Here is a 27,018-nt window from a genome sequence, read left to right as displayed (position 1 = left end):
CCACTCGAATCGGGGGCTCGCTGCCCCGTTTGGCCTGTGCCCATGCTGGGCTTCCGAACAGAAGCTGCACAAGCTCCACAAATGAGCTTATTCCCCTTTGCCTCTCAACTCTCTTCTTCCATTATCCTCCCAGGTATTTAGGGTTATTTTGGGTTTTCAGTTCTTATCACCTTTCTTCTCGAGGTTCAAAGAAGTTCTTCATGCAGATTTGTAGTCTCTGAGCTTTCGTTTCCAGGAGCTGTTTATGAAGCATCATACCCACTCGCCCTTACCTCACAGCCCTGTCTCCTGTAGTTCCCCTGTCACCCAGATGACTTTTCTCCATTCCTGTGTTCAGACTGTCTAGATTTCACAGTGCTTGACAGAATCAATAAGAAGAAAAGCTTTCTTGTTTTTCTCTCTTTGCCAAAGGACAGATGAAGACATCTTGGAAGAGAAGAAAAGATTGTTTAGATGATGTTTAAAAGTGGAACTAGTGCTGTGAAGAAAGCAGTGGGTAGCCGTCCTAGAGTACAGGAACCAAAAAAAAGAAAAGAAATTTCTCATTTGGTCACATTAGTGTTTTGATAAATGAAAAGAAAAGATGAGGTAAGGGTGGAAGACACAGAACCTCTCAAGCAGTGGAGAACCGTGTACTGAAAGGCAGAGAGGACCAGTTTGATAGTCAAGAGTTAGGTTACAGTAAGGATGTTTGGATGGTCTTTGGCAAGCAGCAGAAGAATTAACATATGAACATGAACCACGTGGTAGTTTTATAGTCTGGGATGTTTGAGAGTAAAATAAAATTCAGGAAAGTCACAATTTATTGTGCTGTTTAACAAAGTGATCAGATTCATCAGATTCAGAGGTTCCAATCCACAAAAATAAGACAAAATTATCCTTACTTGGGGTGGCCATTTTAGAATTAGTCAGGAAATGAGGATGGAACTGTAACAGTGCCCTTACTGTCCCCGGAGGGAGACTGGTTTGCCATTTCCGTTTCTTCGTTTCTTCGTTACAGATACCTCTCTTTGGTAAGATGGTTGCTACAAATAGAAGTTCCAATATATCAGGTTTAATTATAGCCTGCACTCTAAATCATTTGCTTCTTGCCACCACAAAGCACTTTTTAACAGTATGTCCTTGTATCAGAATACTTCAGTGTTCTGTAAGGAGCAACAGAGCCAGTGGGAGACAAAAGAATTATATTGTCAGTTTCCTTGAAAATGTTGACATGAAGCTTATTACTTCTGCTGTAAAACCCTGTTCTGGTTAGAAAGAGAAGAGACCACTGTGATCCCAGGGGATGTGTACAAATGCAGCTTTGGGTTATGTAGAATAAATACAGTGAACCGATCTTGGTTATTAACTGTAAAGGCAAAAAGAGAAAAAGGAGGATACACAGCCACATCTGTTCCAGGAACCACCAGTTTTTTTTTGTTGTTGTTGTTCTAAGGTTTTCAATAAGATTTTCCTTAACCTAAAGAAAAATGTCTCTGATAAAGAAAACAAGTAAAATGGCAATGGTATAATACGTGCAGGGTAAGTTTTTGCAGGCCCAATTCTGGACTGTGAGCTTGTGGCAAAGCATATAGATAGGCCCGCCTGGGGAGCTTTGGACTTTTATTCCCTTGTTCTTTTCCTTACTCTACTTTGTTTTTGTTCCTAATGAACATCTGAAGGTCCAAACTATATTGCGTTTTATTCTTGTCATCCTTTACAGTTTTTCAAGAGCTAGAGTCTTTTCTTCTAACCTCTAGTCTGCCAGGATTCAAGTGCAAAAGCAAAATAATAATGGAAATCTTTTAGAAGTCAGCTGTGCTTCTTGATGGGGCCGTATACAGGTTGTGTTACGAGCTGCACATGCAGATCTTGCTTGTTCGTCTAACAAGGAGCATCCTCTTTCCTCTTCAAGCTTAATATTACCATTCTCCCTTAGATGGATAGTAGTAGTTTGCACCTGTTCTCTAGGAACCAGAAAAATACTCCAAAACACAAAGTAATCCTACCAACAGTCCTCCAGGCTGGCATTACGTTTTAATAAATGGGAAAGTGCTGTGGCAAAGAAGGCAGATAAACTGAATCGAGATTACCTGGCAGGAAGTGGTGTAAGGCCTGTCTAAGCTCTGCCATCAGACCTTATAGCTATTCATCATTCCAGTGTAGTTTAAATTGCACGTATTTAAAGTATACAATTTGGTGAGTTTTGCAATATGTATAGACCTATCATACCCCCACTGCAAGCATGACAGTGAACATATTTGTCACACACAAATGTTTCTTTGTGCCCCTTTGTAATGCTCTCCCCCTACCTCAGTGTCTTCAGGCAACCATTGATTTGCCTTCTGTCTATTACGTATTAGTTTGCATTTTCTAGAATTTTATGTAAATGGAATCATACAGTATGTTCTTTTTTTGGTCTGACCTATTTCACTCACTGTAATTATTTTGAGATTCGTCCATGTTGTGTATCAATAATTAGTTCCCTTTTCACTGCTGAGTAGCATTCCATTATATGGATATATTGCAGTTTGTTTATTCACTTGTTGAAGGATATTTGGGTTTTCAGTTTTTTGCTCTTATGAATAATTCTGCAGTGAGCTTTCATGTGCACATCTTTGGGCAGACATTTAAAATTGCTCTTAGGTAAATACTTAGTTAAATTGCTCAGTCATATGTTGGGTATACAGTTAACTTTTTAAGGCACTGCCATACTGTTTACAAAATGGTTATAGCATTTTAAAATCCCACAGCAGTGTGTGAGAGTTCCCGTTGCTCCACATGGGGCAGTATAGTCAGTCTTTTTTGTCTTAACCGTAGTTTTAATTTGCTTTTCCCTCATGACTAATAATGTCAGGTATCCTTCATGTCCAAATTTGCCATCCATATATCTTTTTTGGTGGTGTCTCTTCAAATCTTTTGCCCATTTTGGGGGGTAAGGGGTTATATGTCTTATTGAATTTTAATAGTTCTTTATATATTATATGATTTATATCAGATGTTATAGATGTACCCCCCCTTACCCCTAGAATGCACAGCAGAAGTTGAGCGGCAGATGAGCGAGCATTACTGCCTGAGCTCTGCTCCTGTAAAGTCAGCAGTGGCATTAGATTCTCATAAGAGTGCAAATCCCGTTGTGAACTGCGCATGCGAGGGATCTAAGTTGTGCGCCCCTTATGAGAATCTAATGCCTGATGATCTGAGATGAAACAGTTTCATCCTGAAATCATCCCCTGTCCTTGTGGAAAAACTGTCTTCCACTAAACTGGTCCCTGGTGCCAAAAAGGTTGGGGAACACTGATTTATATCGTGTAAGACCTACATGTTTTACAGATATTTTCTCCCAGTTCATGTCTTGCTTTTCATTACAGTCTTTTGGAAAATTTTCAGTTTTGATGAAGTATAATTTTTTATTTGTTCCAGTAGTCTTTTTCTGTTGGTGTCATTGAAGACATTTATTCATTTTGTCTGTTGTCAAACTTGTTGGCAAAAAGATGTTCATAAATATTCTCTTATTATCCTTTTAAAATCACTAGAATCTGGATTTGATGTGCTCTTTCTTATTTTTGATGTTGGTAATCTGTGCCTTTTTTTCTGATCAGTGTGGCTAGAGGTTTATCAGTTTTATTGATCTCAAACTATCAGTTTTTGTTTTTGTTGTTTTTCTGTTTCTGAGTTCAGTGATTTCTGCTCTGGTCTGTATTTGTTTCCCCTCTCTGTCTGTGTGTGTGTGTGTGTGTGTGTGTGCGCGCGCACACGCGTGTGTGTGTGTGTTTGAGATGGGTTCTCGCTATGTTGCCCAGGCTGACCTCTAAATCCTGGGCTCAAAAGATCCTCCTGCCTCAGCCTCCTAAGTAGTTGGGACTATAGGAATGCATCATGATGCTGGGCTTTTAATCTTCATTATTTCTTTTCTTTACATTACTCGGTGTTTAATTTGCTATTCTTTTTCCTGCCAACTGCTCCAAAATCTGAAACTTTTTGAACATCAACATGATTTTCAAAGGAAATGCTCATTAGAGCATTTTGAATTTTAGATTTTCTGATTAGGAAATCTGATTAGGGATGCTCAACCAGTATAATGCAAATATTGCAAAACTGGAAAAAAAAATATTGCAAAACACTACTTATTCCAAGCATTTCGGATAGGGATGCTCAACCTGTAGGTGTTTACTGCTATGAATTTCCCTCTGATTGCTACTTTAGCAATGTCATATGGATTTTGATATGTTGTATTTTTATCTTTATTCAGTTCAAAGTATTAATTTCTCTTCTGATTCATCTTTGACCAATGAGTTATTTAGAAGTATGTTGTTTAGTTTCCAGGTATTTGGGAATTTTCTAAATATCTTTCTGTTACTGATTTTGATTTTTATACCATTCATTGTGGTCAGAGAACGTACTTTGATTTGAACCTTTCAAAATTTATTAAGACTTGCTTTTGGCCCAGAATACATTCTTATGTTGCTAAATATTGTATACTTGAATATGTATTTGCTGTTGTTGGATGGAAAGGTTTATAAATGTCAAATAGGTTGAGTTGCTCTTCGTGTTGTTCAAATCGTCTATATTCTTACAGATTTCCTGTCTTATTCTATCAATTATTGTGCGAAGAATATTGAAACCTCTGACTATAATTCTGGATATATCTATTTTTCCATTCAGTTCTATCAGCTTTTGCTTCATGTATTTTGAGTTCTTTTAGCTGCTTAAACTTTTAGGATTATATGTTCTTTTGTTTAATCGACCCTTTTATTATTATGAAAATGACTTTGGTTATCCCTGGTAATGTTCTTTGATCTGAAATCTACTTTGTTTTATATTAATATAGCCACTACAGCTTTCTCTTAATTAGTGCTGACGCATGGTATCTTTTATCTTCTGTTATGAACTAAACTGTGACCTTCCCCCCCACCAAAATTCATTTGTTGAATTTGGAGATAAGGCCTTTAAGAACGTAATTAAGATTGAATGAGGCCATAAGAGTGGGACCTTAATCCAAAAAAACTGGTATCCTTGTAAGAAGATGAAGAGGCACCAGAAGTACTTGCACACACCTGTGGGGTAAAACCTTACAGGAGTGAACTTCTGTTTCTGTCTCCAGGTTTTTATGCTTCTGTTGTCATACTTTTTTATTTCAAAATGTTATTAGCCCTGTTATACATTGTTACTTTTGTTTGAGTGGTCAAATGGTCAGTTATCTTTTTTTTTTTTTTTTTTTTTTTTTTGAGACATAGTCTCACTCTGTCGCCCAGGCTGGAGTGCAGTGGTGCAATCTCAGATCACTGCAACCTCTGCCTCCAGGGTTCAAGCGATTCTCCTGCCTCAGCCTCCCAAGTAGCTGGGACTACAAGTGTGCACCACCACGCCCAGCTAATTTTTGTATTTTTAGTAGAGACGGGTTTTCACCATGTTGGCCAGGCTGGTCTTGAACTCCTTACTTCATGATCCACCTGCCTTGGCCTCCCAAAGTGCTGGGATTGCAGGCGTGAGCCACCGTGCCCGGCCAAATGGTCAGTTATCTTTTTAAAAGAGATTTTCGAAAATAAAGAGAAAAAGTCTTTTTTATTCACCCAGTTGTCATTTTACTTGCTCTTCATTCCTTTGTGTGGATCCAGATTTCCATCTGGGGTCAGTTTCCTTCTGCCTAAATGACTTCCTTTAACATCTCTGGTAGTGCTGATCTACTGGTGATGACTTCTGTCAGCTATGTATGACTGAAAAAATATTTGCCTTCATCTTTTTCTTTTCTTTTGAGACACAGTCTTGCTCTGTCACCCAGGCTGGAGTGCAGTGGCACAATCTTAGGTCACTACAACCTCTGCCTCCCGGTGTCAAGCGATTGCTGAGCCTCAGCCTCCTGAGTAGCTGGGATTACAGGCATACACCACCACACCTGACTGTTTTTGCTTTTTGCTTTTTGTGTTTTTTTTGAGATAGTCTCGCTCTGTCACTCAAGCTGGAGTGCAGTAGTGCGATCTTGGCTCGCTACAACCTCTACCTCCCAGGTTCAAGCGATTCTTCTGCCTCAGCTTCTTGAGTAGCTGGGATTACAGGTACCCACCACCATGCTTGGCTAATTTTTTTTTTTTTTTTTTTTTGTACTTTAAGTAGAGACGGGGTCTCCCCATGTTGCCCAGGACGGTCTTGACCTCCTGGCCTCAAGTGATCTTCCTACCTCAGTCTCCCAAAGTGCTGGGATTACAGGCGTGAACCACCATGCCTGACTGCCTTCATCTTTGAAATATATTTTCACCAGGTATAGCTTTCTAAGTCGATAGGGTTTTTCTGGGTGTTTTTGTTTTGTTTTGTTTTCCTTTCGATACTTTCAGTTGCTCCACTGGCTTCTGGCTTTCTTGGTTTTCGATGAGAAGTCTCCCATCATTCATATATGTGTTACTCTATATGTAATTTGTCCCTTTTTTCTGGCTGTTTTTAGGATGTTCTCTTTCTCCTTGGTTTTGAGTTTATGGTGCGCCTTGGTGTTTTTTCGCGTCTCTGGTGTTTGAGTTTTGTTGAGCTCTGGATCTCTGGGTTTATAGTTTTAATCACAGGTGGAAATTTTTCAGTTATAGGTGTATGTGTGTGTGTATATATATATAATTTATTTTTTATTTATTTATTTATTTATTTTTGAGACAAGGTCCCACTCAGTTGCCCAGGTTGGCATGCAGTGATGCAATCTCAGCTCACTGAAGTCTCTGCCTCGTCCTCTTGGCCTCAAATGATCCTCTCACCTCAGCCTTCCAAGTAGCTGGGACTACACAGGCATGCCCCACTGTGCCCAGCTAATTTAAAAAATATATTTTTAGTAGAAATATGGTTTTGCCATGTTGCCCAGGTTGGACAGTTATAGTTTTCAAACATTTTTCCTGCCCCCATCTACCTTTCAGGAGTGTAATTATATGTATGTGATATAATTATAAATTATTATATAATTATAAATTGTATATTATAAAATGATTCCATGTATATTAGGCCATTTGAAATTTCCCAACCACAGTTCACTGATGATTTGTTCATTTTTTCCTGTATTCTTTATTCTTTGTGTTTTATTTTGGACAGTTTCTATCGTTGCGTCCTCAAGTTCAGTCTTCCGTTTCTTCTGCAGTGTTAATCTCATCTACTGTATTTTTCCTCTGTAGATGCTCAGTTTGATCTTTTTTTCTATGTTTTTAGTTAACACGCTGAAGCTTTTCTCGACCTTCTTCATTTTATGTATCAATTGTAGTTATAATTATGCTTTTACTCTCTTTGTCTTCTAATTCTGTCACCTGTGTTATTTTTACTGATGATTTTTTTTCCCTCTCTGTGGGTCATATGTTCCTTCTTTGAATCCCTAGTAATTTTTAATGGAAATTCAAATATTGTGAATTTTACCTTGTTAGATGTTGAATTTTTTTTTGTTTTTGGAGGAGTATTTCTGTAAATGTTCTGGAGCTTTGTTCTAAGATAGAAAGTTACTTGGAAATAGTTTGGTCGTTTTGAGACTTACTTTTAAGCGCTGTTAAGCAGGACCAGATTAGTCTATGGCTAATAATGCCTCACTACTGAAGCACTACCCATCTTAATACTCCGCCAGGTGCACTGTGAATTAATAAGATTTTTCCACTGTAACTGGCGGGAATACAGACTATTCCTGGCCCTCTGTGAGCTCTAGGATTGTCTTTTCCTATTTCTCTTAGGCAGCTTCTCTCTGCAGCAGTGATTAGTTTCCTCACATGCTTGTGCTTGTCAGTACTGGAGACTGGAAGGGGCCCTCTGAAGACCTCTGTGCCGCTCTCTGCTGTAGTCCTCTGCCCTGTGAACTCTAGCTGCATTGGTCTGCCCGGACTCCTAGCTCTCTCTCCTCCCTTCTCCAAGGCCTGGAAACTCTCCAGGCAGTCAGTTGGGCTTATTGCATGTGTTATCCTCCTGATGTAAAGTGTCTAAAAAGCATTGTTTTGTTCATCTTTTTTTTTTTTTTTAAACTTTCAGGGTTAGGGAGGATGTAAACCCAGTCCTTGTTACCCCATTTTGGCCCAGAGTGGAAGTGCAGCACTATATGACACTTTTTAAACTACATTTTCTTATTCTTTATTCCTGGTGGATAGTAATGCAATTAACTTTTGTGTATTGATCTTATATTTAGCAACTTTGCTCTATCACATATCAGGCATCAGTCATAACATTGTTATTTGTTGGAATAACAAGCCCAAAATTTCAAGGACTATCAATGACAGGTGTTTATTTTTTACTCATGGTTCATTCATCACTGGCCATCAGAAGCTCAGCTCTACACCTTCTTTATTTCAGGACTTGGGCTGAAGGAGCAGGGCTTCATGGTACATGCCTATCTCATGGTTCAGGGAAGAGACCACGTAATGCAATAAATCTTAAAACTTCTCCTCTGAAGTGCACGTTACTTACATTCACAGTTTATTGATCATACACAGTCACATGGCCAAGTGTGAGGTCTGTGGTGGCGGGGGTGTGATACGAGCGGTGATGTGTTGGAGCCGGCTCATATAGGTTCATGAGAGCTGATGGTGCACATCTCTTCCTGTCACTGCATTTGGTGATATCATATTAGTCACTTGAAATTGCCTGTGGTCATATTTATTATTTATTTTTTGTTTCTGTTTTTCGTTTTCCACCCACCCCACCCTCTGACTGTGGTCCTATTGATCTTACTGTCTAATTCATAGAAATCCTGGATCCTGTAAAGTGATCTTATATTTCAGGCTGTGTAATGTAAGTGAACTTTATCATGCACATTGTAAAGCAAACAAAATATGATCTCATGTGACATTATCCAGATTTCTTGCCAGGATTAGTTTTTGGTTCACAGAATCTTTTAAAGAACACCTTGTTGCTTTTTTTTTTTTAATTATTCAGTCTCCCTTGTCTGGGAAAGGAGAGGATTTTCCCTCTTTCATTTGTCCTTCAAGTAAGTTTCCTTCAGGGTCCTAGTCTTCTGTTCTGAATATTTTCTGTACCCTCCCAGGGTAATCTTATTCACACCATGGATTAATTACTGCACATAGATTTCATGACTCTTTCAAAATTTTGCCTATTGGTAACTTCATTCCTGGACTTCAGACATATAGGTTCAAGCTGGACATCACTGCCGTGTTCCACAGGCATCTCAGGTTCAATCAGAACTCAACCCTTTGCACCCCCGCCTTTCTTACCAGTCTTTCTGCCTCTAATATTGTTTCTCTCTTCCTTCTGCTCCCCTGTCCCCATCACTGTCCAACACACTGTGGCAAGCATAACCTTTCCTACACACAAAAGTCAGCCTGTCTTATGTTTTGCTGCTGCCCCTCTTACTCTATATTCTAGCAGTACCATGCTCCACTTCCCTGAATGTCCCATGCTTATGCGTGTCTTTGCATGTGCTCTTGTTTCCTTCTGCGTGAAATACCCTCTCCCTCTTTGCCTATCCAAGGAAAACATCCCCTGAAGCTTGGTTCAGGCATCATCTCCTTTGTGAGTCCTCCCTGACTCAGACATGGTCAGCCCTCCTTCCCGCATTCACTCTGCTTTGTATATACCTCCACCATAGGACTTAGCTTTTCTCAGTCTGCCTATTCTCTGCATGTCAGTCTCCCCTGTGGACCAGACTCCTTGGGAGCAATGAGCTGTGCCTTGTCTGCATCCTGTACTTAATATCTGGCACCTGCTAGCTACCTCATAAATATTTGATGAGGGAACAAATGAACAAAGAAAATCATACTCAGAATCTATGTTTATAGCAAAAGTGTTTTTGCATAATAAAGAAGAATAAGCTAATTAAAACTACAACAGAAAACGTTTTCTCCCGCATCAGAAGGCTCACTGTTAGCAGAATAGGGAGCAGTGGATGACTCTCAGCCATTTCCCACAACCCCCCAGTTTTATAGAGGCTGGCATTCACATTGGTCCTGGCGTGATCGACAGCCTGATGAACCCAGACAAGACTAAGATAAACTACTTGTCCTCCAGTAGAATAAATATTTCAAATAAAGTCAACCCAAGAAAGTCAGGCTAAACAGCTATTGATTGCTAAAAGCCTGAACTCAAGCCCAATGAATATTCCAAAGTTCACCTCCATGCTGCTTGCCTAAATGGTGATCAATATGCAATTACTGCCCCCTCTAAACGTGTCTTACACTGCCTACCTGAAGAAGGATTTCACTTTTAAAATCTTTTGTTTGTTGAATTTGCTTAGGCAGGAAAAAAAAAAAGAGAGACTTGGCTGCACCAGAGTCTTTTGAATTGTGTTTCAAACAGTTCTGTGTTATTTGTGAAATGGTTTGAGCGTATGCTGAATGGTAACTGAAGGTGCTCTATTTTATGACCGCCATTCATTTCAAGAGGCCTTTTCCTGAGTGACTAAACAATACAGATATTATATCTCAATTTCCTAAATTTTGCTCACATGGTTATCTGCCCTAGTCATGACCTTTATAAATTCAAGTTTGTAAGATGCTAAAATCCAGCTGCAGTGAAAACAAGTTTCTGTTGGAATTTTCATCTTAATACAAAAAATTCCTTCCTACTGAGTTTGGAGCCTTGTTTACCTGGCTTCTCATATTTAAGATTTCATGCTTTTCTGAAATAGGCCTCTTTCATACCATTGCCATAGTCAGAACCTTTGGTCATTTCTCATTTTTGTTGTTGCCAGAGTCTCCTAACTGTCCTCCCTTACCCCCAAGTGCTGTCATTCCCATCCCTTCTTCACACTGCTGCCGGATTAAGCCTTCTAAAATGTATCTGTCCAGGGCCCTCCCTTATTTGAAATTCTCACGCCTTCTCAACGTCTACAGGATGGAGCCTGGGTTCTCCGACAGCACAGGTGGAGCCTGTCATGACCGTGTTCCTCCCCGCCTCTCCTCAGTTATCTTCCACCACTGGCCATTCGGAACTACCTCTAGTTCCCTGGCTGGCACGCTCCTACAGGCTGCACACACCTTTGCACGTGCTGTACACCCGCCACTCCCAACAGTGTCCTCGCTCTTCCTTCTCTGCCTGGCAAATACTCATTCCTTAGACTTGGTGCAGAAGTCACCTGCCATTTGGCACCTTGACTGACTTCTCCCAGATAAGGCAAATTATCTCCTCTTCTCATCATCTTGGACTTAATTTCCATTGCTTCAGACTTTTGAAAGCATTTTTATTTACCTCTTCTTAAATCGCTTAAAGAAGAGGACCTTATAGTTCCTAGCAGCTAGCATTATGCCTGCTGCATAAAGACATACACTCAATAGTATATGCCTTTTTTTCTTTGAAACTCAATAGTTGGATTGACGGGCATTTGTGAATCTTTGTATTGTTTTGATTGATCCACAAGGGAAATAAAGATGGGAATAGGTTAACATGAAGTAGGATGGCCAGCTCTCTCTCTTTGCCCAGGATTGAGGAGTCCTGGGATGTGGTACTTTCAGTGGGACAGTCCTAAGTAAACTAGGATGGCCTGTAGCTCCAAGGGGCATTGTCAGCAAGCTTTGTACCTACTCTCCTTTCCTCCACTGTTGGGACCCAGTCCTGGCTGGCTGGTCTGACCCAGGATAGCACTCTTTGTGAGCAGTAGCACTTTAATAGTACAGTGTTTTAATAGTGTTGTGTCTACAAAAGACTGTCCAAAGGGGATATTATTTCTGATTCCTTTTCTTTGGCTTTCACACGAGAAATTGGATGAAAGGCTCTGGGTTATTACCCCGTTTTTGATGAGTACTGCCTTCTCTTGCAAGACCAGTCACTTCCTTCCAGCTGTTTATTTCTCCCTTGTTTATCTTTGGTCTCCTCATCACCATTGGCTGTTCTTAAAAATAGTAGTTTAAAAAAATTTCGACCCGGCTTCCCTCTCAAACTGATGGGGTTCCTCCTCCAGGCTTTACTAAGGCGTAACCTACACTCACCCCTCTTACTTTCTCACCTCCTTTTACTTTTCGCTCCACTTCTGCCCTACCACTGCTTTCTGGAAGGTTGCTAGTGGCTTCCTGATGGTGGAATCTGGTGACCATTTCTTTTGCTTTTTCGACAGGCTGGAATCTCTTCAGAAACTGTCTCCTTCCTCTGACTAAAGCATGCCTTGCTTGTGTGCCCACTGTACTTAACTTATTATTTTGTTACCTAGTTATTTGTTCATTTATTTTAAATATTTACATATAGATTATTCTTTCCCCACACTCTCCCAAATACATGTAATTTGTCCCTCTCACTTTAATGTAACACATGACAATCTCAGAACCAACATGTTGAATTGCATTCCAGAAGTGACTCCTGGAATCACTTCTTCACTTGGATGCCTTCTAGTGACAGCCTTTGATACAGCCCATCTTTCCCTCCCTGAATGAATCTAGGAACGCTCTGCTCCTTGGTGTTCCTCAAACACACCAGTTGCCTGTCTACAGCTCATTTCTATTTCAGGACCTCTGTGCTTGCTGTTCCTCCTGTCTTGAATGTTGTTTTGCCCCTAAAATGTACATGACTGATTCATCTTATCACTCAGCAGTGTGACTCCTTAGGAGGCTTTCCTTAATAACTGAATCTAAGAAATCCACGCCAGTCATTCCTTCACATGGCCTTGTTTTATTTCCTTGACACTAACCATTAACAGGTATCTCAATTTCTCTTTGTCTCCTGCTGTGAGAATGTAAATTGCTTGAGAACTGGGACACAGTCTTTCCCAATCATGTGAGAGTTATCCAGTAAATATTTGTAGATTGAATAATACATGGGGAAAAATTATATGCTGATTTATACTTTTCTCTGATCCTTTCATATTACTTTGGTCTCCCCAGATTTAGCTTCTTTTTTGGAAGCAGAACCCATTTCTTACTGTTTTCTCTTGTGCCTACCACAGTGCTAAGTAGGTGCTCAGTAAATATTGCATATTGGTTTGGTTGGTTTATTTACCAGCGGTAGCAAGATAGGAAATAACTGACTTGCTTCTCTCTACTTCAGAGTATTTAAAAAAAAAAAAATTAAGATTGTGGAAAAATTATAATCCCTAGGGAAGTATCTGCAAGAATAGCAGCCAGTGGCACTATTATTCTATGACCTTTTGCTTCAAGAGGAAAAACACCTTTTTTTTTTTCTTGAAAATAGTTTATCTTTTTTAATTCTACATGTGCATTATGGAAAAATGAGAAACTGAGATATAGGAAAAGGAAAAATAAGATGCAGGAAAAGCATCTGACACAACCCAACATTCTTTGATACCAATAGTTCAGCTAGGAATAGAAGAGAACTTCTTTAACCATTGATAAAGAGCTTCTGCAGAAAACCCATAGCTAACATCCTGCTTCATGGTGAAAGAGTGGATATTTTCTTCCTAAGACAAGGACAAGGATTTTCACCCTCATCACTGCTGCTGGGCATTGTCCTGGAGGTTCTAGCCAAGGCAATTAGGCAATATAATGGAATAAGAGGCATCTATATTAAAAAGGAAGAAGTAAAACTGTTTGCAGTTAGCATAATATATATAGAAAATCCTAAGGAATCTACTAAAAGATTATTAGAACTAACAAACAAGTTTAGCAAGTTTGCAGGAAGTAAACCAGTTTTATTTCTATTCACTTGCAATAAGCAATCCAAAAATGAAACTAAGCAAACAATGTTGATAGCAGCATTATTCATAATAGCCAAAGGGTGGAAACAAACCAAATGTCCCTCAACTGATAAATGGACCAATTGTGGCATGTGTTATTCGGCAATAAAAAGGGATGAAGTACTGATACATGCTACAACGTAGATGAACCTTGAAAACATTGCCAAGGGAAAGAAGCGAGTCATAAGAGAACATGTAATATATGGTATCTACTTACATGAAATGTCTAGAATAGGCAAATCTGTAAGACAGAATGTACATCAGTGGTTGCCTAGGGCTGGGATGGGAAGAAGAGGGTAGGGGGTGATAAGAGTAGGTGGTTTCTTCTCAGGGTAATGAAAATGTTTTATAATTGACTGTGGTGGTAGCTGACATATCTGTGAATATACTAAAACCCATTGAGTTGTACATTTCAAATGGTAGAAATTGTATAGTATGTGAATTGTCTCAATAAAGCTGTTAAAGAAAAAAGAATAATGAAATGTCTGTAATCTCAACATCATGAAATAATCTCTTATAATTTTAATCTCTTTCTTTCCAGTCATTTTTAATGTACATTTTTCATGTGTAATTGTGGTAATGCTTCATAAAGAATTTTGAGTATTGCCTTTTGTGTTTATCATTCTGACCATAAGAATTTGTCCACCCTATTGTAAATGTCTTCTCCTAATGGTTAACAAGTATGTAATATTTCCATTTAGATATACAATGTGTACGGCGGCAAATACCTTTTTTTTTTTTTTCCTAAGCACTATAATTTCGCCATGAAATACCTCATCTGAAACCTCTTTTGTTCACAGGGAAAAGAAGATCTCCCGGAGCAGTGCCCTGAAAGTGCTGGACCATGCCATGATTGGCCCCGAAGGCACAGACAACTGCCATAAATTTGTTGACATTCTTGGCTTACGAACCATCTTTCCCCTCTTTATGAAATCTCCCAGGAAGATCAAGAAAGTGGGAACCACTGAGAAGGAACATGAAGGTAGGGTTCACTGGACGAGTCAGCCTAATGTAGGTGCATTAGGAGAAATAGGGAAATGTGAACTACTTTGAAAAATTCTGATGTGTTTGGGGGTAGAGAGGAAGAGTGCTACCTTTTTCTTAGTATTTTCTTATTTTTCATGAATGAAAACGAGACCCCAGGTGACTGATAGCCTTTGTTACACCAGTTCTCTGCTTGTTTGAATCCTGGTGGTTCCATTTCCTTCTGGACTGTTAATAAGTCTGTGTGTGAGGGTTTTGTTTTCTTCACTATCATTTGTAGCGAGGTGTCTCTCTGATGGAAGACCCTTTTGAAAAGAGTAATGAGGTGGCAACACATGTCACCTCCAGAGTGGTGCTTTCGTGTATTTCTGTACTAAAGTATGATTCAGCCAACATCAGGAATTGCTGAAATAAACTATTTATAGCCCAGATTCCCCTTTTTATGTTTCTCCTCCCTGATGGTGCACACTTCCTGCAAAATGCTGCCATGAATTGCGACGCTGTAACCAGAGTAGTTTCTGCTAGGCCAGTCTCTTCCTGCTGTTGTCTAGTGGCCTGCTGCAGCCCTCTCCCCAATAAATAGCCACAGTGCAATCTGGAAGGCCAGGGATTTATGAGCATTGACAGTTCTGCTGGAGCCTGGCAGACACTTGCACCAGGGAATTTACATGGTTGGATGGTTATTTTAAAGTGTGGGGAGCAGGTGGAGAGGAGTGGGGAGGTAGTGTGTTGAGAGAGGAGGAGAAGCTGAGCTGACTGGCTCATTTGGTTGTCTTCTCAGAAGCAATGTTCGTCCCATGGTTTAGGAGGCTTTTTTTTTGTCAGTGCTTGGTGGAATTGGCATGGGTATCTGCAGGATCTTTTGTATTCCTCACCCTCGTAGACAAAAGTTTGAGAACTCCCGCCTCTCTCTTTTCCAATTGACTTGGCTTAGTCTCTCCCAACTTGGAGTGGCTAAAGGGAAGGTAGTGTGACCTACCTTCAGTGGTTACCTTCAGTGATACCTTCTCTATCAAATCAACTCTCCAGAGACAACAGGAAATCTGGCTGGAGAAAGGAGGAACTGGCCTTGCAAATACTGTGGCCTAGAGACCTGAGAACAAGTAGAGACTTCAGTTTAACTCATTTTGACCAAACGCTAGCTATAAATATGTTAACCCCAAGCTAGATTTTCCCTGCTGAAAATTCAGCAAAATGAGTCCCTGGGAGAGGGATTGGAGGGGGTCTTGGAGATCTAGAAGATAAACTTTTCAGACAGTCACCATTCTTTAAAAGCCTGCCAGTTTCCTGGCCCGGCTGCACTATTGGCTATCATATTTAAAACTCACAACCTATGAAGTATTGGTGGCATCCTTATCTTTTTTTTTTTTTTAGAGGAGATGAACTGAGACAGCAACCGAGCCGTGGGTTCTGCAGCTAACTAGCTGTGTGACTTTGGAACCTTGGCTTAACTTCCCTTTGCTACATTTTCCTTTCTGGTCTATAAGATGAGGGAAGTGGACTAGTGAACTAGAAGCTCTGATAGGCGCACCTTCAGATTCTCAGGAACAAGCCCTGGTTGTCAGGGTTGCCTGTGAGCCAGGACACTCCTCAGGGTTGATGCTGTGGCTGACCTGTGGGGTTCCACTGAGAGACCTGAGGCTGCATCTTGAGTGTGCTGGAAGAGAGTGTGAAGGAAAACAGACCTTAGCAGGCTCCTGCTCTGTTGGCATGGCACTGAGAAGAGGAGGAAGTGACAGATTCAGTGAGCAGCTACTTTTCTTCTGAAAAAATGTGCCCAGTGGCCTGCTGGCAACAGTACATTTGCTTTAGAGTACCCGCATTAGGAATGTGATAGCATTATGTTAGTGAGGGCAATGGCTTGGTAAGACATCTCCTAGATGGCATGTTTGGGCTGTAATGGCTGGGGAGGATGTGCTCTGCATCCTGAGTGGACCAGCACCCAGATAGCAGAAGTGAACCCCAAGAAGAAAGCATGGCCCTCCACTCCTGCCACCCCTGCTGGCTGCCACTCCTGCAAACCAACCTTCGGCCATGAATGGCCAAGTGAGAACGGAGGCAGAGCAGAGCAGTGCACACTGTGCAAGGTTTTTTTGTCCTATCCTCTGGGTAAGACTGTGCTCTTCATTGGCCTCTGTGTGCCAGCCCTTCTCACGTAAGTGGGCCAGATTTGTGTGCTGAGCTAGAGCACAGTGGTCCCAGAGCATCAGGAACACTGGTGGGTGTGCCCAGCTCATTCCTGTCCCCGGGCTTCCACCACGCTCTTCCTCCATGTGCAGTGATTTTCTCCGACCTGTCTGCCTGGCTATCTTTTGGTTGTCCTTGATCTTTAGTTTTTCTTTTTTTCTTTTTTATTTTTGAGACAGAGTCTCACTCTGGTGCCCAGGCTGGAGTGCAATGATATGATCTCGGCTCACTGCAGCCTCTACCTCCCAGGTTCAACCGATTCTCCTGCCTCAGCCTCCTGAGTAGCTGGGACTACAGGCGCCCACCACCATGCCCAGCTACTTTTTGTGTTTTTATTAGAGATGGGGTTTCACCCTGTTGGCCAGGCTGGTCTTGAACTCCTGACCTCAAGTGATCCGCCCGCCTTGGCCTCCCAAAGTGCTGGGATTAGATTATAGACATGAACCACTGGGCCCAGCCTGGTCCTTAGTTTTGATGTCACTTTCTCAGGGAAGCATGTCATGAACCCCTAGACTAGGACAGAATCTTCTGTTCAGTGGACTCTTGGTCTCAGGACTCTGCCTTCATAGCCCTTGAAATTATGGAACCAATGGCCTTGTCACCTCTAGATCCCATTGCCTGGTCCCATGGTGCTTGGCATGTGGTAGATGCACAGTAAATGTTTCTTGACTGTGTAATGAACAGCCATTTCCCTGAAAGGCTCATTGAGGACAAACATGGGTTTGGGGCTTTCCTCAGAAACTGACAAGGTTGAAGTCAATACAGTTGATTTCAGTTCAGATTGATGGTTGTCAGTCAGTCATACACATAGAGTGAATGGTGTTTCCCCAGCTTGTTTGGAAGCTAAAATGAGTGGGTTGCTAGCCCTAAGTTTTACTCTGTCACATTGGCTTGGAGATTATGGCAGAACCCCCACTTTAGAGCCACACCCTTAAGAGCTTTGCTGTACACAGACTTTCCCTACAGGCAAGGCCACCCTATGACAGGCACCTAGGGGTAGCCCAGCTCCTAGGTGGAGCACTGAGGCCTGGGAAGCAGCTCGCCAGTCCAGAAGCTCTAGAGAGCTACCCCACACTCTTGCCTTTCTGTCTTGTGAAGCTTCAGGGGCTTGTCGCTGTTGTCCACAGGAGCACCAGGATGGCTAACTAGCAGAAAGGAGAGGTTTATTGATGATAGGAGTTTGTAAACTAGGAAGAGACAATCTGTGGCGTGTACCAGCGGTGCTCTGTCTTCAAAAAGCGAAAGGGCAGGTTGGGTTTTAGGCCTCACAAGGTCTGTATTAGACAACAGAGTCATACACGTTCAGCAGTTTTGGGGGGAAAGTTACACATACTATGAGAGGAGTCAAGTGCATACGCAATGGGTAAACATAGGTAACACATCCCGCGTTCACTCTGGGGCGGGGTTTTAGCGTTAAAATGAGGTAGCATTTGGCTCTTTATGTCAAAAGGTGAACTGTAAGACACAAAGTGTGTGTACAGCCTCTCTGAGCTTGTTGAAGTCTGCAGTTGCTTATCAGAAAAGAATGTTTGTAGAGCCAATCCTCTGTCCAGTCAGAGTTCGGAGAGGTCTGATAATTTGCCTGATATTGGTAGGGAGTTTCACAAGAGGGTGTTTTTTTCTTGTAGCCATGGCAATTCAGGGAGTTACTCTGCCAGCTGAGCCCCAAACCCTCCACCTGTAGGTAACATTTATTTCCTTAACCTTAGAGTCCATCTTAGTTGAAAAAGGGGCATCTGTTTGGTCCCTCCAAAATATCACACATTCTGGTTTGCCTCTTGAAGTCCATCCTGGTCCAATCATAGCCCCTGTCACCTCCTAGGGCCTTCCCCTGACTCCCAAAGTCACAGTGCAGCCTGAGGTGGTACGGATGGATCTGCTGCTTATCAATTGGGCCATCTTGGGCAAGTTCCTAAGCTCCCTGGGCTGCACTTGTCCTATCTGTAAAATAATGAGGCTAGAATCTACCATGAAGGATGTTTGCAAGAGTCAGATGAGATGACATGTAGATGCTTAGCATAGGCCCCAGAATAAAGCAGGCACCGTAAGAGACCTTAAACTGTCTCTACCTCTGCCCACCCTGGCTTTAGTCACACATACCCATGGGGATGGCCAGGCAGAGAAAATGCCCACACCTCTACTGTGGGAGGACCAGGAGAGGGTAGGTCGGTTTTACTGGCCTGTGATCTAATTGCTCCATGATAACTGTGGGCAAGTGGGCAAATCCATTATTGATGGGAGTGTCAGGAGTCAAGCTATGCTAAGTAGTGAGTGACATATAAACAGCTGTGTTCCCAAACCAACAGAAGGGTTTGAGAGATGGGAGTTTCTAGATTAAGGTGACTCTAAAGAGGGGAGTAAAAGCAAAACTGCCCTTACAACCTAGAATGCTAGAATTTAGTTCCTCTTTTGTGATTTGGGATGGGGAAGGAAAAGAATTATTATAATTGAAATCCATTCAGGTTTGCATAATAAAACCTTCAGAAATAGATCAGGGCAGGCACTAAGCTTGGGGGATGGGTTGGAAAGAAATGATTTGCCCTTGGGTGCACTAGCACGATTGGCTGCCTCCTTGGTTTTAAAAGAATAGCACAGTATATATTGTCTCCTTGGTATTAACTGCTTCAGAATAGGAGGAAAAAAGAAAAGAGGTGGAAGAAGAAAAGAGGTGGGATCCAGAAATGGCATCTGACCTTTACTTCTTGTCTCTTTTTAAAATTCTTATTAAAATAAGTCCAGTTTTCCTCGTATTGCTTCATTAGGTATGTGAGTTATTGAGTTTGTAGCAGTTCTAGTTAATTGCACTGTTTTAACACAGTTCCCCTGGAGGCTGTTAAGAGCTTTAAGGGGGTGAGCTACTGAGCAGGGTGTAGGTGTGTGGTGTGCATGCTAGGTATATACACGCATTTTTACCTTTTCAGCAGTGACAGCAGTTGATAATAGGTCAGTGCTTTAAAGAATACTTTTCTGTCATCAGCAAAGAATTATAAGTGATTCCGGTGGACTCCACATGCCAGGTAGCATACAGCTGCCTTGTGTATCTTCCTAATAGCGAGGAAGTCGGGTCAGAGCTCCCACGCCGCCTCCTAGGATTAGAAGAAGGAAACGGCAAAACCTTTCCTGCAGTCAGAAAAGAAGGGAGTTTAGCCAACATAGACAAAATGAAACATTTTTAAAAGTCTCCGTGCTGGGCTGTAATGACATGGCATTGTTTGAGGCCAGCTTTTACTGGGGCTCCTGCTATGTTCAAAATATAACAGAGACCTAGTATGTGACAGGTCCAGTGGAGACAAGGAACAGAATACAGGGCTTGTCCTGGGGGAGACTAGACTGCTCTTCCTAGTATTCTATCTCCAGATCCTTTCCTCAGCCTGGCCCTTAGGCATTTGTTTTTGAATAGATTGGCAGTGTCTTCCCCCAGTTCCCTTTTTTTCCTTCCATGCATTCTCCTTGGGTGATCTCATCTACTCTTGCAGCTTTAACCTTTATTGACTCCCAGATCTTCAATCTAGTTCTCACTCCCAAACTCTGGTTGACACAGCTAATAATCAGCAGACAGCACCAGATATTCAAACTCAGCTTGTTCAAAACCATATACATTCCTTCACTGCCGTCATCTTTTCTGCTTAGTAAATGGCACCAGCCTCCTTCCCACCACCCTCTGTGGAAATCAACATGCCATGCATAACTCTAATATTCCCCATGTGTCATTGATCGTCAGCCCTATGAATTCACCTTAGAAAAACTCTTAACCAGTCCTTTACGTTGCCACTGTCTCTGCCCTCATCATCTCTCCTGAACTTCACTGCAATCTTAAGTCTGTCTGCTTTAGTCTCCCAATTCTCATGTCCTCTCAAAGTTACCACCCAGGTAGGAGAGACTCCCAGCCCTCAGCAAAGTTACAGTTTGAAGAAGGAGGAAAACAGACATGAGGAAAAAGCAATTTTATAGATATTTACCACAAAACTATATTACAATTACAAAGACATACTTGACAAGAATGTTTCATTGTTAGAGGGAACACAAGAACAGAAATGCCTACAGATGAAGGCACTTCTGGTGGGAGGGAGATTATGGTACAGACTGAAACAAAAGGCATTAGAATTTCAGCCAATATGTTCATTTGTTATTCCCTATATTCAGCATTTGTAGGAGTGTCTTTACATATCTGATCATGTTTGAGCCTTACAACGGCCCCTCAAGCTTGGTGTTATTTCTCATTCTGAAGATGGGGTCATTGTGAGACTCACTGAAATCATGGCTTTAGGTCATACAGTGGGTAAGTGGCTAAATTGGGAGTCAGGCCCTTCCTCAGCTCCTGATCACAAATGTCACACTCATTTCACAAAGTCATTGCCATTATTATTTGTTGTCATGGGTCCAGACTAGCCTGCTCTTCTCTGAATTGCTGATAGTCCTTCTTGATCAGAAGACCTTGGTGCTTTGACAAGTCATCGTAGTGGTAGGGACTCTTACCATTTCAAATTATAGAAGTTATCAGGGGCAGATGGCAAAATAACTTGATGAAATTGTTGTTTGGCATTTCTACCGCCTATCATAGTGCTTGGTGCATGGTAGGTGCTCAGTAAATATTGAGTGAATGAATAAATGAATTTATTTAACACCTTTGTATCATGTACTGGTTATAATCAACATGAGACACATGCTAGTCATTAAGAGCATTATGAAAGTCAGAGTGTTGTTAATGAGTTAACCAATTTATGGTTCTACCATAAGGCTGCTCAGCATCTGTCCTGTAGTAGTTTTCAATATATGTTTGTTTATTTGTTTATCTTTAAGATCAAAATTAACACCTACCTTCTTGGGTAAGAATTATTTGAAGTAACTGATGCAAATCTAACACAATGTTGGGGGTATCTTAGTCCATTTTGTGTTGCTATAACAGAATACCTGAGACTGCATAATGTATAAAAAAAGTAGTTCATTTGGCTCACAATTCTGGAAGCCGGGAAGTCCAAGATCAGGCAGCCCATCTGGTGAGGGCCTCATGCTGCATCAACTCATGGTGGAAGGCAAAAAGCGAAATGATTGTGTGCAGAGAGCAAGCACAAGAGACAGACTTGCTTTATAACAACCTTCTCGCGGTAAGTAATCTAGTCCAGCAAGAGCAAGACTTGCTTCATTCCCACCAGACTACGTTAATCCCTTTGTGAGGGTGGATCTCGCATAGCCAGATGCCTTGTAAAGGTCTCACCACTTCTCAACACCATTACATTGACAGTGAAATTTCAACATGAGTTTTGGTGGGGAATAACCACATCTAGACCATAACAGCTGGGTTGATAAATATTGGTTTAGATCATTTTAATACCAACTCCAGACATCACACTGTAATAAATGTCCCATTAGTGGTTGAAGAAGCCCAGAGAAAGGAGTATCCTTAGGGATTCTGGGAAGGCTTAAGAGATGAGATAACATTTGAGTACTCTTCAAAGGATAAATAGTATTTAATTATTATGCCAGGGAAGGAATGGCAGAGGCAACAGTGGGCACTCGGCATGTATAGCTAGTTATTGTGATATAGATGATGAAGAACATGGGCTTTGGATTAAAACAGGACTTAGGTTGGTGTCCTGGTTCTGTCATTTACCAGCTGTGTGACTTTGGGAAAGTTGCTTAACCTCTCTGAGCCTGCAATTTTTTTCTGTTGTAAAATTGAGTTACTCTTAGGATCTATCTCATAAGGGTGACAAGTGAAGATTAAATGAAATAATACAGATCAAGTGCTTAGCATAGACCCTGTTTCATTAGTATTCGTGGCTGGAATGAGGATGAGTTTCCAGTTTGTATTCCTCCTCCTTCTATGTTGGTAATTTTAGAAGTACTTGCCAGAAGAAATTCTTTTCCTTCCTGAATCTGCCAGTCCTAGAGGCCGGCTGTAAACTTGCCAGTTCTATGTGGAATACAAGATAAAAACCTTCCCTGAGAGGATATACCATGGAATCTCAGGTCCCTATTTCTCCTCTGTCTAACCTATAAACAGAGGATTCAGAGGCTGCCCCCACTACCCGTGTGCCCATATTTGTATTCTTCAAGCTTGATAATCACAGAGTTGGTTATAGTGGTCAGAACAATAAGCCAGTGAAGAGTGAACAGTATTTAAGGATGGCATTAAGCCATGTACTAGCAGCAGTTTATGTTAAATAAGGATGAAAATGTCTTGCTGTTGTTTTTTGTTGCTATTTGAAAATCTTATAATTGAATAGTTTCTGGATCAATTCCTTTTCTTTACCTCCAGCTGCTTGTCTTATTCCTGACCTCAGATGACAAAATGTAGGGATGCTGAAATAAACAATGTGTTTGGATCTGGGGTTCCTTTCATCAGGCTTGAGGGGATGATTTTGAGTGGTGCACATCTGGTTTGTTAACTGGTTCAAGTCATATTAAGGATTTACCCACAGGTCTTTCCAAGTAGAGCACAGCATAGCTGTTTGCCATTGAAGAAGACAGTGAGACAGGATGAATTTGCCATTCTGGAAGCAACTGTTCTCTTTCGAGGGAGTGGGGAAAACTGATGAATGGTCACTTCCCATTTATTGGGCATCTGTCTACTAAGCCTCAGGGCTTTACAGGTGCACATAAGTACCTTTATGAATTAGGCATTTCTGTCTTCTTTTCACAGGTGAGTTTCAGAGAGTTTGTCAGTTACCAAAATACCGTTTAGCACATTAGTGACAGAGCAAAATTTGAGCCTAGGTCTACTTCTAAAGCTTCTTCCAACACCAGGGTAGCTCCAGTGGTTTTCTGGTTGGTAATCCAGAGGCAGCACAGAGTCATAGAAGGCAGATTGCTTTTGTAGGCAGATAGGCCTGATTTCATACCCAGCTCTATCCGCAAGCTAGCTAGTGGCCTTGGGCAAGTTATGTCTTCTCTCTGGACCTTGAATTCCTCCTCAGTCAAATAAGCCTGATAAAACCTTTCTTAGAATGTTTTGTGACAAATAATGATCATGAGTGTCTGATGTAGTCTCTAGCAGGTCAGCATTCAATATGGTAATATAGTTATTGCACATTTGCCTTCTTTCAAAAATAGAATGGGTCCCTACCTCTTCCAGTTTTCATGTTTACATGCAGGATATAAACCTCTTGCCTTTTGTGGGTATGAAGCCCAGCTGTGACCCAGGACTTTATATGTGGATAGACTGGGTCATAACAGGAGCTTCTTGGGAAACGGGACAGCCACTGTTTTGCGTGATGGCATATTACCCTGGACCCTCAGTTACCATCCTGGTTATGCTAGCCCTTTTCAAATTCATTATGTCTTCAAATAAACCAGACTCTTCTGTTTCAGTTTGAAGCTCCCATTTTAGACTGCCCTTGCAGAGGGTCTATTTCTATGGATAGATGCCCCAAAGGCAGGTCAGTGAGGCTTCATTCATTCTTATATTAAACAAACCACTAGTCCCTGCTTTGTGTCAGGCTTGGTGCTGTAGTTAGAAGGTAAACAGGCTCACACAGCCCAGCTAGGGAGACGTAGAAGCCTGCATTTCTGTTACGAGGTAAAAATGTAAGGTGAATGAGCTGACAGCTCAGCTAGGGAGACAGACACAGAAACCTGCATTTATGTTACAAGGTAAAGATGTAGAAGGAAGTATGAGGCACTGTGGGAGAGCACAGGAGGGGCTCCCCGTCCGACCTGGGTAGTGAGAGTGGGTGATTAGAAACAGCCCCACCCTAGGAATGTGGCCCCCTGAGCCAAACCTTTGGTAAAAGTTAGCCAGGTAAAGGAAAGTCAATGGAAAAAGCAGCATGTATTTAAAAAAAAAAAAAAAAGTTGGGAGGGACAAACTGCAGTGAGCCTTAAACCTAGCTGACCATCAGAATCATCAGGAATCTCATTGAAATGTTGAGGACGTCCTCTCAGAGTTTCTGATTCCAGCAGTCTGCATAAAGTCAATGAATCTGTATTTTTACCAAGTTCCACAGGAGCATCCTCTGAGACCAGTCTGGTACCAGTCCTTGCTGAGGAGAGTATGGAGATTAGATAGTTGTAAGCAGAAGCCAGACCTGGAAGGACCTGTAGAGCTATTGCAAAGATTGACTTAGTTAATCTCTGGACAGTGTTGAGGACAGTACTGGTGCCCTAGTACCTAGTAAGTATTCATTAGGTGTTAGTAGTCATTGGTGTTAGGCTGGTTATTTTAACTATGCTATGCTGACAGAGGACTCTCCCAAAGTTTTACAGGTCATAGGTATAGTACTAATTTCAGTTATTTTGATAGTTTCAGCTAATTAGCCCAAATTCAGTTTTGATATTGAGGGCTTGGTTGGGGAGGATGAAGGAGAAACACTTATCACTCCTGTTTTTCTTTTGTGTTTTTCATTCTGCCTGGTAGAAACTTGGCTTTTTAGGGGCAGTATTACCAGAATTCTTATTTTAGAAGTAGAATTTTCCATTGATGCTCTGTTATTGTGTCAGTATAACTCTGTTAGTTTTCATTTATAATCTTGATTAAGTTTTATAGAAATAGTTTAGGGTATAGTATATCTCTTTTATAGATAAAACAAATGCCAGCAATGTAGAAACAAAAGTAGAGAAATAGCCAGACTCCTTTAGTTATTTCTCCAGCATTTGTAAGTGGTGCCAAAATGGGGAAGTAACTTAGGAACTAGGAAGTAATTAACTGTGGGATCTGGTTTATTAAAAGTGAACACTTAATCTTTACTGGGATATGCTTCCTAATGTTGCCATTTGGGGGCCTTTTTTGTTCTTTGTCCACTAATAGGCTTTTAAATATATTAGCTCATTTCACCTAATCCTCACAATAACCCTATAAGCTGTGTATTATTACCCATACTTTATAGATGAGAACACTGAGGCCCAGATAACTTGTCATTTTCTGAAGGTCACACAGCTAGTACCTGGCCTTCCTAGGAACTGTACCTGGGATTTTCCTGCAGCTTCCAAAAACTGAATCACAAGCAGTGCTGTTCTGTTTTTGGTTTGTTTTGGTTTTTTAAATCATAAATTAAGGTTGCTAACCTGTAGTGGGATAATTTAAACTGTTTGGTGTCTTTTCTCTTCAGTCTCTTAAGCTGTCAGTAGTCTTGGCCCCAGTACTGCATAAATAACCTTCATCTCTCAATCCCAAACATTTTGCCCTGCCTCACTTTGTGTGCCTCTTCTTGGTCTTCAGACCTTAAGATGTGTCTTTGTACCCACTGTATCCACTCTACTCACGGTCTTCCATACCTGATGCCCAGCACTACTCAGCCTTCAGTTTCTGCTCCTAACCATTCCCTGCTTGGTTACCTTGCAAAGTTACGTGCCTTTAGGTAAACACTTCCCTTAGCATTCTGGCCTTTCTCCCTGTTGTCCCCCTCTTGAGAATGAGACATAAATATGTAGTTTCTACCCTGACTTGTCAGTTATCACCTAAAGAACTTTGACAAAATACATGTCCCTCCTCCAACAATTCTGAGGACTGGGGCTCCAAGCATCTATATTTTTAAAAAGCTCCAGATCCTCCTATAAAAAGAGAATAATGAAAGAAAAAAAGGAGGTAGGGGCTCTGGATTCTGTTGCCCAGCGAGTGTTGAGAGCTACTGGCCAGAATTCTCACAGCACAAGCCTTAGTAAGCACCCCTTTTACTTTCTCTCTGTGCCACTGGAAGATTTTTGAATGGTGGGTCTTTGGGGAAGGCTTGTTCAACACAGCTTTATTGCTTTATCTGAGTATGAATAAAATAAACTCATGTAGAAAATTTTTAAATTGTGAAAAAAGATGAAGGGAAAGTAAAAATCACCCCCAATCCTACCAGCCAGAGTTAATTACTGAAAACATCATGGACGCCATCCATTCAAACACCATGTTAGAGACTGTGTGTGTGTGTGTGTGTGTGTGTGTGTGTGTAATTTTGTATAAAGGGATTCATGATGGATATACTGTTTTTACTTACTGCATCTTGGGCATTTTTTAGCAGGGGTGGGCCTTTTAATACAGTTAGGAACTAGACTGTATTTTTAGAAGGCAGGATATATTTCAGGTTAAATGATTAGGTTGTGGAGGTAATAGCAGTTTGGAAAGGTGAGCTGGGCTTAGATGGTGACATTGGCTCCTCTTTTTTTTTTTTTTTTTTTTTTTTTTGAGATGGAGTTTCGCTGTCCTTGTCCAGGCTGGAGTACAATGGCGCCATCTCAGCTCACTGCAACCTCCGCCTCCTGGGTTCAAGTGATTCTCCTGCCTCAGCCTCCCAAGTACCTGGGATTACAGGCATGCGCCACCATGGCCCTGCTAATTTTTGTGTTTTTAGTAGGGACAGGGTTTCACC

The 27,018-nt window shown here is 41.3% G+C and overlaps 2 protein-coding genes across 2 annotated transcripts in view; both read left to right on the top strand.

Moving 5' to 3' along the window:
* Window positions 1-27,018, top strand: part of VSTM2L (V-set and transmembrane domain containing 2 like) — a 381,776-nt gene that overhangs the window by 225,466 nt on the left and 129,292 nt on the right. The window lies entirely within an intron of this gene.
* The window catches only part of CTNNBL1 (catenin beta like 1), a 225,823-nt gene that overhangs the window by 142,839 nt on the left and 55,966 nt on the right, over window positions 1-27,018 (top strand). Inside the window, exon 12 of the mRNA XM_050807117.1 lies at window positions 14,356-14,537. Within this exon, the coding sequence (XP_050663074.1) occupies window positions 14,356-14,537 (182 nt within the window). The remainder of the gene's footprint in view (window positions 1-14,355; window positions 14,538-27,018) is intronic.

Source organism: Macaca thibetana, chromosome 10, assembly GCF_024542745.1.
Source record: "Macaca thibetana thibetana isolate TM-01 chromosome 10, ASM2454274v1, whole genome shotgun sequence".
In the NCBI taxonomy this organism is placed as follows: domain Eukaryota; kingdom Metazoa; phylum Chordata; class Mammalia; order Primates; family Cercopithecidae; genus Macaca; species Macaca thibetana.
Note: the sequence above shows the minus strand (reverse complement) of the source record. Positions and strands in the feature narration are given on the sequence as shown.